The sequence below is a fragment of the Muntiacus reevesi genome, chromosome 3, assembly GCF_963930625.1.
Source record: "Muntiacus reevesi chromosome 3, mMunRee1.1, whole genome shotgun sequence".
NCBI classification, from domain to species: domain Eukaryota; kingdom Metazoa; phylum Chordata; class Mammalia; order Artiodactyla; family Cervidae; genus Muntiacus; species Muntiacus reevesi.
The window spans coordinates 206,605,224-206,621,287 of NC_089251.1; the positions used below are offsets into that span (position 1 = coordinate 206,605,224).

The 16,064-nt window shown below is 41.3% G+C and overlaps 1 protein-coding gene across 1 annotated transcript; it reads right to left on the reverse strand.

Moving 5' to 3' along the window:
- Positions 1 to 485: 485 nt before the first annotated feature.
- On the reverse strand, positions 486 to 15,745 carry LOC136164221 (protein O-mannose kinase-like). The gene is given in 5 exon segments (XM_065928987.1): positions 486 to 1,058; positions 1,567 to 1,807; positions 1,809 to 2,145; positions 2,148 to 2,790; positions 15,668 to 15,745. Coding segments are annotated over 5 exon segments (1,872 nt in total).
- Positions 15,746 to 16,064: the final 319 nt, after the last annotated feature.

A 16,064-nucleotide genomic window follows, 5' to 3' on the forward strand; every position in this document is an offset into this window, starting at 1 on the left:
TATTTTCTATTTCTGTGAGTTTGTCAATTCTGGACATTTCCTGCAAGTGGAATCATATGGCATCTGGTCTTTTGTGATGCCTACTTTCACTTAGCATGTTCATCCATGTTGAAGCATGCATAAATGCCACACTCCTTTCATGGCTGAATGCTACCTCTTTGTATGGATGGATTGCATTTTCTTCTGTCTATTCACTAGCAGATGGACATTTGGGTTATCTTCGTCTTTTGTCTATTATGAATAATGTTGCTATGAATATTTGTGTCCAACTTCTCTTATGGATATGCTTTCAATTCTCATTGGCAAGTATTGGGAAGTGGAACTGCTGGATCATGGTAACTCCATTTTTTACCTTTTGAGGACAGTCAGACTGTTTCCCAAAGTAGCTGGACAGTTTTACACTCCTACCAGCAGTGTATCATGGTTCCAATTCTCTACATCCTCGCCAACATTTGTTATTGTCCATCCTTTTGATTACAGCCATGCTAGTGGGCTCTGGCAGCAAGTTTATAAGAAAGAGCAGCAGTTAATATACTCTGGGCAAGTGTATTCTCTGACCAACCGGAGGATTCACAGGACCCAATCACCATGGGAGAGCGAACAAGGATGATACTGATCATACTCCCTGTCTGCTGCCTGGACTGCCTGCCTGACAGGTAAGGACACTGGTTCTCAACATGTGGTTCCCAGACTGGCAGCACTGGTTGTATCACCAGGGAGCCAGTGAGAAGTGCAAAGACTCCACCCAGACACTGAGCCTGAGACCGCCGGGTGGGCTGGGGCCAGCGCTCTGTAACTCTGGCGACCAGGAGACCTAAGCACAGCATTTCTGCCCTTAATGCCAGCTTTAACCCCCGTATTGGTAATGATGAATATGCACCAAATCCTTCCTCCCCTGCAAACGAGGATGACAGGGACCAAGGAAAGAGCTTTCTGAAGGAATCAATCCAGCAACTCACGTGGAAGGGTTCTGCGCCTTCCAGTAATGAGTGAGTGACAGACACTGTTGGTATAAAATGTTCACAATAATTAATGTTGAACACAGAATAAACATCCAGCTGGAAGGTAAAGAGGAATTTCACAAGCACCATCCAAGGCAGTAGTAACAGAGATGTGATTTCCATCATATGTGATATTTTAAATGTTCCTTATGCACTCTAGGTTTTAGATAGCATGCTAGCTTGCTGAGATGTGGATGACACAGAGCTGTCCCTGAGCAGCCACCTGAAACATAGTGACGTCTCCTCCGAACGGTGAAGTACACTGCAGATACTCCCCTGACAAAGGGAGAAATGCCGCTTGTCTCTTCCACACACTGCCACTGAAAAACCTCTCTACATGCATTGCTTACAAGCTTGCCGAGTTAGTTGTTAGGGACACCTCTTTGTAGCTCCATTTTTGTTACTTCCTTCAGAAACTGGTCAGACTCACTGCTTCCCTCCACCTTCTTGCAGCCAGGCTCACATCAAGCCCATGTGCTCTTGCTTAGCAACGCCCCTCAGGCGGTCAGGAGAGGAGAACCTGGAGCAGAAGCACTAACATCTTACATCAGGGCAGAACCGGTACAAGTCTTCCAGCTGTTTCCTGATTCCCACCCCTCATTGACCGTACTGAAGCATCCAGGACGTTCTGAACAGCGGGTCTCTCTGCAGGCTCCTGGCTCTTACACGCCTTGTGAATATCAAACAAGTGGAATCGGACCATGTCGCTCCCTTCCACGTGCCCCAGAAGGAAACTGGAGATGTCTGAAATCTTCCAGATGTCGCTCGTCTTGTCATAGGTGGGCATGAGGTCGTCCTTGAAGGTCGTCCTCTCCGAAGGGCCACAGCTGCTCTGGGGCGACGAAGTCCCCACGGAGCTCCCAGTGGCCACACTTCACCAAGGTCTGGCCGCGGTTCAGCAGGGGCAGGGTGTCCCTGTCCCTGCTCAGGTCGCTGAGCACGAGGCCGAAGTTGGCAGTCAGCGGGTACCGGGGCAGCGTCTTGGACAGGTCGCTGGAGTCGCACATGACCAGCGCGCCCAGGGGCCTGGGGTGCAGGGAGTGGAGGATGGCCACGCCGCCCAGGGCCAGCTGCAGCCTGTACTGCCACAGGCTGCAGTGCTTGGAGAGATTCAGCGTCGCCTCCAGGTTGCCCAGGGAGCCTAGGGGTGGTACTCGGTGGGGATGATGTTATCATTCCCGCAGTAGCCCAGCAGCGTGACCACGTGCTTGCTCTGCGGTGCCTGCAGCATCCGCCGCCCGTGCAAGAAGTCGTCTCTCACCTCCAGCCTGGTGAGCCTCGACGGGGCCACCTTGCGTTCCTTCCTCTGGGGCAGAAACACTCCTTTCTCTGCTCCTTCCCTGACACGCTTCAGCTGCCGCACGCCTGTCCTCAGCTGCTCCGAGGACAGCCGCGGGGAGCGGTTGGTCATCTGGCCCAAGCTGAAGTGGCCGGGGGTCGCGGCGGGGGTGGGCAGTGGCCAGGGTCCTCCGCGGAGCGCCGGGGCCAGACTGGTCCAGAAGAGGCAGAGGAGGACGTTCACGAGGGCCATGGTGAACAGCGGCCCCACCGCCGGGGGCACGTCCCTGGGCGGGGGCCCCCTTTCTGCTCTCCTGGGGCCTCGTGTCCACGGCACTGTGCTCCGCCAGCTCCTTCCGGGAGGACATTCCTTCCCGCTCAGGTTTCTGGCCAGACTCCCGGGTCGGGCAAGGCTCGGGCTGGCCCCGCGCACTGGTTTGAAAGCACTCTTCCTCAAGTTTGCAGGCCCGAATCTCTCCAGCGCGCTCCCTGCGGGCGTCTCCCAGGCCTCCTGTGGACTTGGCAATGAATTCACCACTCTGGCCCCACAGTCTCCTGAGCTGCTTCCACCAACGCCTGATTCTTAGAAGGTGACCTGGGCTTCTGCAACACTTTCCCAAGAGCTCTACCCCTGCCTTCTCTTTTCCAATCCATTTCCCACAGCAAATAGGATCTCTTTTCTTTCCTGCGGACCCCTTCCCCGGTCGCTGCCCCTGCCTCCTCCTCTCCTGTGATATTTTAAATAGTTTTCATCTTACTATGCTCTTTCCTGTTGTTTGCTCAACACATGACATAAGCATTTTATTGCCATTAAAATTCTGCAAGTTTAAAATATTTATAATTTTATATTAAAAAGTGAAAACATGTTGTAAATGTAATTTTATTTATTTTTTTTTCTGGTTCTGATTTTTTTTTAAGGTTTTTTTTTCATTTATTTTTATTAGTTGGAGGCTGGGATGGGACGGGTAAATGTCATTTTAATACGTAGTAACATGACATCATGTGCATGTCATTTACTTAATTCCCTATGTGTTAGTATTTTAAATTGTTTTCATTTTTTCTGATTGTAAATGACAAAGATTAATTCTTTTGACTTAAAGTTTAGAGTTCTGCAATTACTCAAATGCCTTAGGAGGGCTGGAATATAAAATCTGACGATCTATCTGTATATTGAGAGAAGGAATTTGCCATGTGTTTTCTTGAAAGTCCATTTAACAAATAGGGTAGGTCTGAACCAGAGGGGTGTGGAGTGCCTGGGAGCTCCAGAGTGGGACCTCACTGAGGGAGGGGGTGTCACGGAAGACAGAGGATGAGCCAGCAACCCCCCTCCCAGTGCGGACCACCTGACTGCACCCTCACGCAAACCCCTGAGCAGGATACAAGTGATACAAGCCCAGACAGCCAGAAATCTTAAACATGGCCAGGGAGTATAAGGATAATTCTAAGTTTTAGAAGAGGTGACTATTAGATTCCTGTATATTAAGAAAAAATACAGTGGTTGGGAGAAACTGTCACTCAGTCTGCATTAGAAGTCATATCATCCACCAGAGAAGGTATTCTCCAAACGGGCGGACAGCTCCTTTCGGAAGGTTCTGAGTTCTAACTTGAAACATTCTTGATGGACATATTCACCTCTTAAAGACCTAGAGGATATGCAGTATTTAGAAAACCAAAGGATTAAAAAAAAAAAAAAAAAACAAAGGGAATTCCCGGGTGGTCCAATGGTGAAGACTCCATGCTCTCACTGACGAGGACCCAGGTTCAATCCCTGGTCAGGGAATTAAAATTCTATAAGCTGTACAGCAGGGCCAAGGGAAAAAAAAAAAAAAAAAAAGCCCAAACACATTGGGGTTAATTCGTGACTGAGAGGGTTTGTTATTTTCAGGAGCAAATTTCTGAGGACAGCCCACAGCATTTTCTGAAGATGGGATTAAGAATAGATTATACATTCATTTACTCACACACACACACACACAATAGATGGTACAATACAATTTTATGTCTGGTTTTAGAAGTGGGGAAGCAGGTGGAAGCAGAGGCAGAGACAAGGGGAAAGATGGCCTTTCACAGAACTACTGTAACCAAGTGTTTGTGACCCTCTCAGGTTATATACCTTTTCTTTTAAACTCCAATGTAATTAAATCAAAGTCAGCAATAATAAAATATCATAAATAATTTTAGTGTATAATATATGCTGACAAATGTTATTAAGGAGATGGCTGTAATAGACAGGGAAATATTTAGTATGACTTCATCTGAAAGTTACATTGCTAAGAAAACTCAGTAATGAGTTTTGCTTTAATTATTCTAATGAAATGACTTCTCTAAATGATTTTAAAATCATGGAGAGTACTACTTAAAGAATTTCCAAAAGGCTTTTAGGCAGGACTTGTTAACTTGATCAAGTTTATACAAAATATTCTGGGTTTAAAATAAATGTATGTACATAGAATTCTTACTATGCATTGTTCACTGGTAACCTTTTAAAATAGGCTTACCAAACTTCCAATGACTTTTTATTCTGTTTAGTTCTAACTAGGTGATAACCATCTATCTTGGAATTTCCATGAGAGTTCTAATTACATATATTCAATGTCATTGTCCTTCCAAACCATCGAATTGGCCTAGATATGTCAATACAATGGTGTAAAAACTCCTCTTATTAGATGTTTCTCTACTCTTGAAAATGACACAAAAATCATTTGACAGACTATATTTGATTTTTTATTTGAAAATATTATCACTCCATGATTTTTATGAAAAAAGCTGAATTGATCATATCTGCCTTTAAAAATATGTTCCACATTCTATCACTCAAAGCTTAGGTTTCCACTTCTATTGTGTACTTTAATATTCAAAAAGATAAAAATATATTATTCATTGACAATGTGCAGTAGGCAGGTAATGAGTTAGAAATGCTTAGAATTATCGCTACCTACAAAATAGCCAAAACTAAAACACTTATTATGCACAGTTCCTATACTAAGTGATTTAGCTGCTATGCCTACATCACTGTGCTTTTGAAGACAAAATATAGTATTGTACGTGAGATACATACAGTATCTGTTCATTCACTCTTGCGTGTAATCATTTTACAAATATTTATTATCTTCTTTCTGCCAGGTCTTGCATGATGTACTAAATATATAATGAGAACAGAACAGCCATAATCTCTATGAACAGGTGATAGGGACAGAATGAGGGGATGAAATATGTGATTAAATAGTTAATCCCACTCGAGGATTGTAAGCAGAAAGGTATGGGAGACCTGTAAATTAATGAATACTTGGGAAAGTAGGTCTGCTTAACCACAAAACCATGCGGTCTTGCTTAGCAACAAAACCAGGCAACAGGAACACAGGACATGCCCCCAAACAATAAAACAAAGGTGGCATGAGCCCCACATCCTGCCCAGTGAACTCAGTAAGTTCATGATCCCTAGGCCATGCTCCCTGCGCACATTAAAAATAATCATTTGTGGACCTAGCTTGACCATGCAGAGACAAGAAAACTCCCCTGCACAACCTGGAAAAATGACCTAATGATGAAAACATGGCATCTACTCAAGAAAGACAAAGGAGATCTTCTCCCCCTCCCCACTTTTCCTTTGACTATAAAATCATAGCTCACTAGGTTCTGGGGGCATGGCATTCCTCACCCGCCCACTTATAAACCCCAGAAGCACCCTATTCTAATAAATCATTTCTTATCTACTACTTTGCTCTTGCTGAATTCTTCTCTGCACTGAGGCATAAAGGACTATGATACCAGAGCTCTTCAGAGTCCCCCTGAAACGACAACAGTTGGTTTCACAGAGAACTTACAGGTGGTCAAAGATGACACTGATGCTGAAACATGACGAATACAAGAGAATGAGCCAAGCAGAGGGAAAGTACATGGACGGGGGAGAAGAGGGAACAGCATATAGAAAGATCCTGAGCCAAGGAAGTGCTTGAAATAGTCAGGGATTTTCAGCACATGTGATGAAGGAGCATGAATTTGTGGATAGTGGCCTAAGGATGGAATGGACCAGATTAAACAAGGTCAAAGGTGTTATGCAACAGCTTGGTTTTAGCTTAAGGTGATAGAAAGGAAGTAGTATTTCCATCAGAGTTGTGAAGTCAGAGGATGTATATTTTAGAAACATCACTCTGGCTACTCTGTGGAGGTTGACTGGTCCATGTGACTGATTTGGTGGAGGAGCCATGAACCAAAGTGATGCCACACTCTTATCCCAAGTACAGAGCTGGGTAAGAGTTTTCTGCGTGTCCCCCTCATACTCCAGCTAGCATGGAAGTGTGTGCTTCATGTGGGTCATCTATTGGGAGTTGAAAACTCTCTCATTCTGGGTCTTTAGTGACTATAAGAAGAGAGAGTGCCCATCCACCCCACCTGTCACCGACTAATCCATACCAGACTGTAGCAGAAACAAGATATAAATTTGTTAAGGACTCAGATTTCAGACAAAAACATGGGAATAAGAGCCTTCAATTTTGAGGCATGAGTCAATATAGTCACAGATATGTAAGTACAAATCACAGTAGCAAGGACACAGTAGATGCTAAGAAAAGGGCAGCTAGAAACTATTATTATGCCTGTTGATTCAGGTCTATCTCTGATGTTAACTAACTCTCTTGACTTTGGGTGACTCCTTCAGCTTTCTGAACCTCAATTCCCTGCCATTTTCAATGAAGGATTTGTACTATATCTCCAAATTGACAAATCTGGATTCTAAGCTGACAGGTTAAAAACACAGGGGAGCTCATGGTAATTAAAAAAACTGGACAACATTTCCTCTTCTTTCATCCAGTAGAATAAGCAGATTCTTTGGATACCAGGTCAAGAACACCAGGCAATACCCTCAAGGAGCCAGGCCACTGATGCTCTTCTTTGCGCAAAGAAAGAAGTGAAACTGTTTGGAATTCCTCTAAGTCCATCACACAAATCTTTAATTTCTCTCTGTAAATTTACAAGCCCAGCAGCTAACATAGGAAAAGAAAGGCACTGATTCTTCTAGCTCAGACAGGTCACAGATATTGATAAACTACTGCCAAGGAATTTTCCAGTTTGCACTGCCGTCCTCTTCTGAGAACTTCCAGGTGAATCTGAACATCTCCAGAGCCACTAACTTGAACTCCCAAATGAGAGGCAGGTTTGGGCTTACTCCATGTCCTGGGCGTTTCTGTGTGCAGGCAAGGCAGGTACTCTATTTATGTGACAATATTTCTCAGAAAATCTGGACTCTGGCTCTAAAGCTGCTACTAACTAGCTCTGTGATTCTGCACAAAGAACCCTACCTCCTCCACAGCTCAGGGTTCTCATGTGTAAAATAGTGATAGTAATACTCACCGTATGTACCTCCTGGGGTTGTCATAATGATCAGATGAGATGGAATAGAAGTGAATGTCCTTTATAAAGCATACTCTTTCTCACAGATGCATTTGAGAATCACTGATACATTGTTGTTATTATTGCTAGTATGATCTTTCCTGCTCCAAGATCATTTATCTCAAGGGACTTTCTTTGTGCACATCAGGGACCAAAAAAGAAAAAAAAGCCTCCCTTCTCCCTTCTCGGTTTGATGCATGATGTGGCTGTGAAGGAAGTTAGCCGACTTGAAAATGTGAACAATCTCTTTCCGCTGAGATGTTTCCCCTTTACAGAAAAAAACAACTGTTTTTTTTTTTTTTTCTTTCTCAATGCATACAAATTTCTGTTCTCCTAAGAGACCCTAACTGCTTTATCTCTGTAATCAGTTTACCTTTCAAGGTGCTTGCTATTCACTGAGTAAGCTCACTAAAGTAAGTCTGTATTCTTCAGATCTCATGGGAGGCAAGTCAACCATTTTTACCCAGTTTTCATCCCCAGGGACACTGGTTGACATAAAATTTTGAAACAAGCAACAGGAATCGGAGACAATAGTTTACAACCCATGCATACGCCTAAGACATGATGTAAGGTCAATTAGGTGATGAGGGGAGCGGTACCTGGTGGAGTATCTTTGTCCAACAACCTAACGGGCATTATAAAATCCTCCTTCCATAGGAAGCTTCAACCTTTGGGATTTATCAGACTTTTCAGACATCAAAAGTTCTGTCTAGTCTAGTAATACCAATTCATATGAGAGTGTATCTGAAATTATTAGCTAAAATCTTGAATAGAGTTGCTGACAGCTTGCTGAGAGCAAGCCTTAGTTTGGAGACACCAGAAAAGTGGGTACATGCGTGGAAAGGGGCAGAAAAGGGCAGAGAGATTATAAAGAAAATAGAATTCTTAGAGTTGAATTATAGCGATCTAATCAAATACCTATAAAAATGGCATAATTGCAGCCCAAAGAGGTTAAAGAGTTAAATAGAAAAAAAAAAAAAAAAAGTTACTTCAGTCCCAGACCAGCAAATGACTGTCAAATCAAAATGGCTCAAATAATTACAGAAGTGGGCAAAATAGCCCCTTAAGGGAAAAAGAGAAGATATGATTTTGGTTGGTAGCCCTCCGTTTCAATATTACCATAGCAGGAAACATTTTACTAAGTGTCAGATAGTACACAGGACAAACAGAATAGAAAAACGGGACAGTTCTAGTAGGGTATGGAAATGTAGGCAATTCATGGCAATGCAGGTTGGTATCTTGGAATGGGGCAGAGTGCTTGGAAGTTTGGAAAAGGAACTCCAAGCCCAACTTTGGGAGAGTTGGTGAGAGATTTCTGGAGGTACCAAAGCAGGTCTTGAAAGATGTCTCCAGGAAAAAAATGGACATAAATATGCAAACACAAAAATGTGTGTGAACTCGCCCAAGTGCCTGGTGCCAGAGAGGCCACAGTGGAAAAGGAGGTTGAAGAAACTTGTGGGAATGTTCTTTCAGCCGTCACCATGCTGCTCTTAAGTTTGGACTTGAGTAAGCAATAACAATCCATTTAGGAGTTTTACAGAAGAATGTGACATGATCATATTTGTATTTGAGAAAATTCAGCCTGGCAGAAAGGCAGTGAATGAATCTGACGGGTGTGTGGCAGTTAACATACAGAAGGAAACGATAACATTAATTTATAAATCAGGGCCCACAGAGTGGAGCCCAACCCAGTGGCCAGTCTGTGTCACAAATCCAAACCCAAATCAAGCTGCACTTAGGCGAGATACCTCATTGTCAAGGAAACCTCACATATACAAGTCACAAGTCTCCAACTCAGCTTTAGCTAACAGAAAATAGGACCTGCTAACCTTGCAGTGAGGTCCCTGACTGCCTGGCCAATCGTTCTGTGTCCATATTGCCTCCTCTCACCATCTGTAAAACTCACTTGTGCCCAAATCAATCGGAAGGAATGCTCCACTACTTACGAGGCCCTGCGCTCCCCAGCCCATGGATTGCTTTTCCCTGAATAAAGAACATCAAAGTGAAAGTGAAGTCTCTCAGTCATGTCCGACTCTGCAACCCCGTGGACTGTAGCCTACCAGGCTCCTCTGTCCATGGGATTCTCCAGGCAAGAATACTGGAGTGGGCTGCCATTTCCTTCTCCAGGGGGTCTTCCCGACCCAGAGAACGAACCCAGGTCTCCCACGTTGCAGGCAGATGCTTTAACCTCTGAGCCACCAGGGAAGCCCCAAAGAACATCAAACTGATTACTAAATCATTTTAGGCTTTTTCATTTGACAGAACAGATGCAGGAGATATTCAGAAGGTAAAATAATCTAAATTTAGTGAATGCTTGGGTTGGGGAGTGTGAGATAGGGAGTGATTAAGGACAAGTCCTTGGTTTAGTAATTCTTTTAACATTGGAGGAAAAAACACTTAGTGTAGAAAATATTTTCATTTATTTATATCATACTCTAGTACTGCAGTTGAAGGGGAAGCTACTAAGATATGAATGGAATTAAGAGGTAAAGAGGTTTTTCTCTGACTTATTTCACTCTGTATGACAGACTCTAGGTCCATGCACATCTCTACAAATGACCCAATTTGTTACTTTTCTATGGCCAAGTATAATATTGCATATATGTACCACATCTTCTTTATCCATTCATCTGTCAATGGTCATTTAGGTTGCTCCCATGTCCTAGATATTGTAAATAATGCTGCTATGAACACTGGGATGCAAGTGTCTTTTTTTATGGTGTCTTTACTCTTTTTTAAATTTATTAATTTTTAATTGAGTATAATTGCTTTATAATACTGTGTTGGTTTTTGCCATATAGAAACATGAACCAGCCATAGGCATAAGTATGTCCCCTTCCTCTTCAAACTCTCCCTCACCTCCCACTCCATCCCACCCCTCTAGGTTATGAAAGAGCACTGGATTTGAGCTCCCTGTGTCATAGAAATTTACTACTGGCTATCTAATTTTACATATGGTAGTATATTTCAGTGCTACTCTCTCAATTCATCCCACTTTCCCCCGACTGTACCCAAAAGTCTGTTCTGAATGTTGGCATCGCCACTGCTGCCCTGCAGGTAAGTTCATCAGTACCATTTTCCTAGATTCCATATATATTAATTAATACATGATATTTGTCTTTCTCTTCCTGACTTCACTCTGTAAAATAGGCTCTAGGTTCATCTCCCTCCTTTTAAATGAGTCAAGTGCATTCCTTTTTATGGCTGAATAATAATCCATTGCGTATGTGTATGACAGCTTCTTTATCTATCCATCTGTCAAGGGACATCCAGGCTGCACCCATGTCCTGACCATTGCAAATAGTTCTGTGATGAACATTGGGGTATGTGTATCATTTTCAGCTATGCTTTCCTCGGGGTATATGCCCAGCAATGGAATAGCTGGGTCATATCTTTAGTTCTACGTGGCATAAGAAAAGTTGTACAGATGAACCTACTTGCAGGTCAGGAGCAGAGACACAGACATAGAGAACAGATGTGTGAACACAGGGGCAGAGGGATGAACTGGAAGACTGGGACTGATGTAGGTGCACTGCCATGAGTAAAACACATAACTAAGTGGGAACCTGCTTTATAGCACAGAGAGCTCAGCTGAGTGTTCTGTGATGACCTTGACGGGGGGGATTGGGGAGTGGGAGGAAGGCTCAAGAGGGAGGGGATATATGTATACATATAGCTGATTCACTTTCTTACACCACATTGTAAAGCAACTATATCCAAATAAAAAGAAAGAGATGAGAATGGACCTACTTTTCCCAACTTAGCTAGTATTCCCCATTTTTGCCTAGTAGTTTTACTGCTAGAAAACTTGACTATCTTAAATATAAAAAGGAAAGTGTATATTAATGGTACAAAAAATTGCCTTAGATTTATGGAAGCAAGATGATGTTACTCCTTACTTAATAGAAATCAGGAGATATTTGTTGAATTGGTAAAGGCTTAACATTAAAACTACATCAACTGAACTATGGGTCAAGATGTCAGGTTAAGCACATGCATTTAATGCTGCTCCCTTGTGAAGTTCTCTACATTTACAGTAAATGAATTTTGTTTGTAAAGCCACACACATGGGCACAACAGAAAAGGAGATGATAGAGAGACAATTCTGGAAGCTAAAAGGCAAATGAGGAAAAGAAAACTTAGCAGAACTGAGAAAGCTAACTTCTAAGTCAGCATTGAAGAAAAACTGAAAACCAACACAAGTTACATCATGGGGTCCTCAAGAAGATCAAAAAAATGCCAGCCCCACCCAGGCAATTTTGGAGCTGCAGGGTTGGGAGAGGAACAGTGAGGAAGCAGGAAGAGGCTAAAGTAAGAGAAGGTATAGCTGAAGTAGTTTGAGAATCCAGTGAATTGCAACTTCTCATTCATCCCAGCCCTGTGATCCTGGGAGATTTCTGCCACACCGTAAAATTCGGGAAGCTTATTTCCTTCAAGAAAGTAAAACACAGGGTCTCTGTGTAAAACACAGGGGTAGGAAATACAATAAGAGTGTGGATACTATCCTAAAAACAAAGGACATAAGTGACTATGCACAGGAATGCTGACTGCTGCAATCCCAAGCCAGTTTCCAGAAGAGCCCTCACAGTCAGATTTCCATGGCTCTGGGAGGACTGTGGGCAAGCACTTCCTAGGGAAATCTGACCGGCACAAGAAGGAAGTCCTGAAAATACCGAGTGCCCTCCTAGGCAAGGGCTCAGAGGTGATGACCTGCTGGTCAAGCAGATTCACATACATAACCTTCTCTTTCTATTCACAACCACGAAGAGGAAACCACATTCACCAGACACCAGAATTAAAGGAAAACTTCTAGGTAGAGAAGTCCCTCTCATATGGAATGCAGAGATCAAAGTGATAAGCAATATAAAAGCAGCTTGGAGAAAATAGAGACCATAATAAAAGCAAAAGAAAAGGAAATATTTATAGTTTTAGAAAGATAATACAGACATGAGAGAAGTACAGAGACAAAATACAAGAAAAAACATTTATATAAGTTAAAAGGAGTTCTTAGTAATACAAAACATAAACAGAAAATATAATGGAAACCTCAGCATTACAATTTTAAGGTAAAGTAAAGGTAATATACTATAAAGCTGGAGGAAAGAGATCTAAAATAGAAAAGTAGAAAATTGGTTGATTACATCCAAATAATAGATGTTCTAGGAAAAAAAAAAGATAATAAAAACAGAAAGGAGAAAATCATTAAGAAAATAATTCAAGAAAAATTCCTGGAAATGGATGACAAGAATTTTTAGATGTAAAGACTGCAAGAGTGCCCAGCATAGTGGAATGACCAGTTTGTATAAGCTTCAAAAGAGGGGGAAAGAATAAACTTGGACAAAGATTAGAGGCTGGAGGTGACTGCAGGTTTTTCAACAATCACTCTGAAAACAAACACCTTTGGAAAAATGTCTGTAACATTCTGAAGGAAATTTATTTCTATCTAATCTAGTATAAATTACTATGATGCTATAATAAAGATATTTTCGAGCATGCAAGGTTAAAAAATATACTTCCCTCTCATTCTTTTTCATTAAATTACTGAAGTATGAGTTCCACCTTGTGCAAAAGAAAAAAGAAAAAAAGAGAGAGAGAAATAAAATAAACCAAAAATAAACCAAAATAGGTCATCCAACACAGAAGAAAGGATAAGAGGATCAAAGCAAATAATTAATACCTCCATAGGACTGCTGTGTGATAGATCTGAAGGACAGCCATTAGGGTTTATAACACTGTACCCTAAAAGACAGACATCCCAAGGACTGTCATCTCTAAGATGCCAATGCCATCCTACTTTGTATAAGAGAACAAAATGCCCAGGTAAATCTGATCCTTGTTTGTAGCTGGTCTTGGTTTACCTTGACACTGTGCTGATAAATTTTCTGCTCTTCCAACTGCCATACATCCTAGATCAGTTGAAGACACCCATTTTGCTTCGCAGAAATGTTCTTCTTTGATCAACTCCTGAGAGCTGTAGGTAGGGCATGATTCAGTCAGGAGTAGAAAATAATACAGAGTCATCAACTCCCCTGGTCATGTTCCTGCAGGACGTCCAGTACCTTGTCTGCACCTTAATCCTGCCACATGCCCCGAAGAGGAGATTCATGTCACCTTTACTCCAATAAAGGTGAAGCCAAGTGATTGCTCAGATTCGGTTCTGTTTGTCTTCTCCTGAGAACTTTCAAGGAAAAGTGGCAATTTGCCCTTTTCTCACACAGCTACTCAAATTTAAGAAATAATCTGCATTTTATTTGCAGATATTTATATTGGCAATACTATGATTAATGAAGCAAGAAATAATTAACAAAAGTCAGGGTAAAAAGTACTTCTGGAAGGTTGACAAGAAGATGCAATCGAGAAAGCTTCTAAAACACTGGCCATATTGTAATTTTTAAGTTTGGTAGTGGTTGGATAAGTGGTTGCTTTATTATTCATAAACTCTGCATAAATTTCATACCCTATACAACATATATCATAATCTGTAAAAGTAAAAATAAACATCATATATTTTTCAAAGCTCTTTGTGTTTGGATCCACCGATCCTCTATGAACCTCTATTTGCTCATATTTTACATAATATAGTAAATACTTATTTTCTCATCATTGTCAAAAACGAGGTTATTTGTGACAAATGCAGTATGTTGTAGAAGTCTTCTCAGAGGTTCTTGAAGAGAGGAATATTTTGGGAAGGCTTCCAAGAGTGAATGGAGCCATGAAGGAAGGTAGGATGTGGTTGCCTTCTCCGTGTAAGTATCACAGTTTATTTTTTAAATTAATTTTATTGGAGTATAACTGCTTAACAGTATCACAGTTTATTTATTCCTCTCCCTGTTCCTGCCCTAGTGACAAGCACAGTGCTTAGAATATAGAAGGAGATCAATAAATATCGAGTGACTGGTTGTATGTTCAAGGAAAAGGCATTCTAATCTATAGCAGGAAGGCAATATGCTCTCATAGTATAGCTGAATTCTTTTTCCCCTATAGACTATCTTTGTCCCCCACTTCCCAGAATTACTGAATGAAAGAGTTTCTATAATGAGGTTCAATTAAATCATATCTGCTTTTTATTAATTGACATGAGTAAATTATTCAGGAACAGATGTTCACATTATATAAAAAGTGAATAATACAGATTTTCCAGTAGCTTTCACTGACCATCAGTGGTTTTCTCACCATGCAGTTAAACTGGATGATTCAAAAGAATATTTTTCTTGTTTTGTTGATTCTACAAAACTTAAAAATTAATACTATAATTATGCCCTTGATTTTTTTTTTTAAATTATCTTACTGAAGACAGAACTTCCATGGATGCTTCTGCGGCAATCATTATATGAAACTGATGAGCTGAGGTCAGCAGAGTGACTTGGAAGAAACCCTAGAGGGGATTTGAGTAGTTGAGTTATTGGCTTGTGCTCTGAGGTTTATTGCGGATGCTCATGAAAAATGGAATTCAAGATCTGCCATTGACCTGAGAGCAGCTAAATGTTTTTGAATGAGACCCTTTTCTTTGACTATGGGCTATGTTTATTCTCAAACTCCTCAAATAACTCTTCAGTTTAACTCACAACAGAATATTTAGATAATAATCATAGAAGGCTTCTCTCACTGTTGTTACTGCCTCATTCTTATGGCCTTTGTTTTGTTTTTGTCATTCTGGTTGGCTTTAGCTAGAGATACTTTGCTTTATTATTCTGCATCCAATAGATATTTATAAAATGGCAATCATGTGCCATGAATTGTGCAAAGTTCTATGAATCAAATTATGAGAACAAACACATTAAACACTCTCCGCAAATACAAACTTATTTTACATAAAAGAATTACACAAATATACTCCATGGTAAGTGTTTATTTTAAAGAAATTTTTCTGAGGTGGGCCATTTTTAAAGTATTCATTGAATTTGTTACAATATTCCTTCTGTTTTATGTTTTGGTTACTTTGGCCATGAGACATGTGGGATCTCAGTTACCCAGCCAGATATTGAATTTGCACCCCTTACATTGGAAGGTGGTCTTAACTGCTGAACCACGATGGAAGTCTCAATGGTAAGTGCTTTGAGACAAACATCTAAACCCATGTTCTAAATGCGTCATATTAACTGGAGAATAAAACTTCGCTGGCAAAAATGGAATGAAGTTTCAAGAATACCTTCCCCTGTGATCAAACACGTAAAGTAAACTTGCAGATAGGGATAGTATAAGGCAAGAAAAGAGAGAGGAAATTCTGAGGATAGGAGAGAATTCAGGAAGATACTTAAAGCAGGAAGGCACGTGGCAATTTCAAGGACCTAAAAAAATACATGTGTATATATATGACTGGAGCTGAATGAGTGAGCTAAGGTGAAAAAGGAGACATAGGTAGGGGCTGGATCATATAGGCCATGGGACCATATTTGA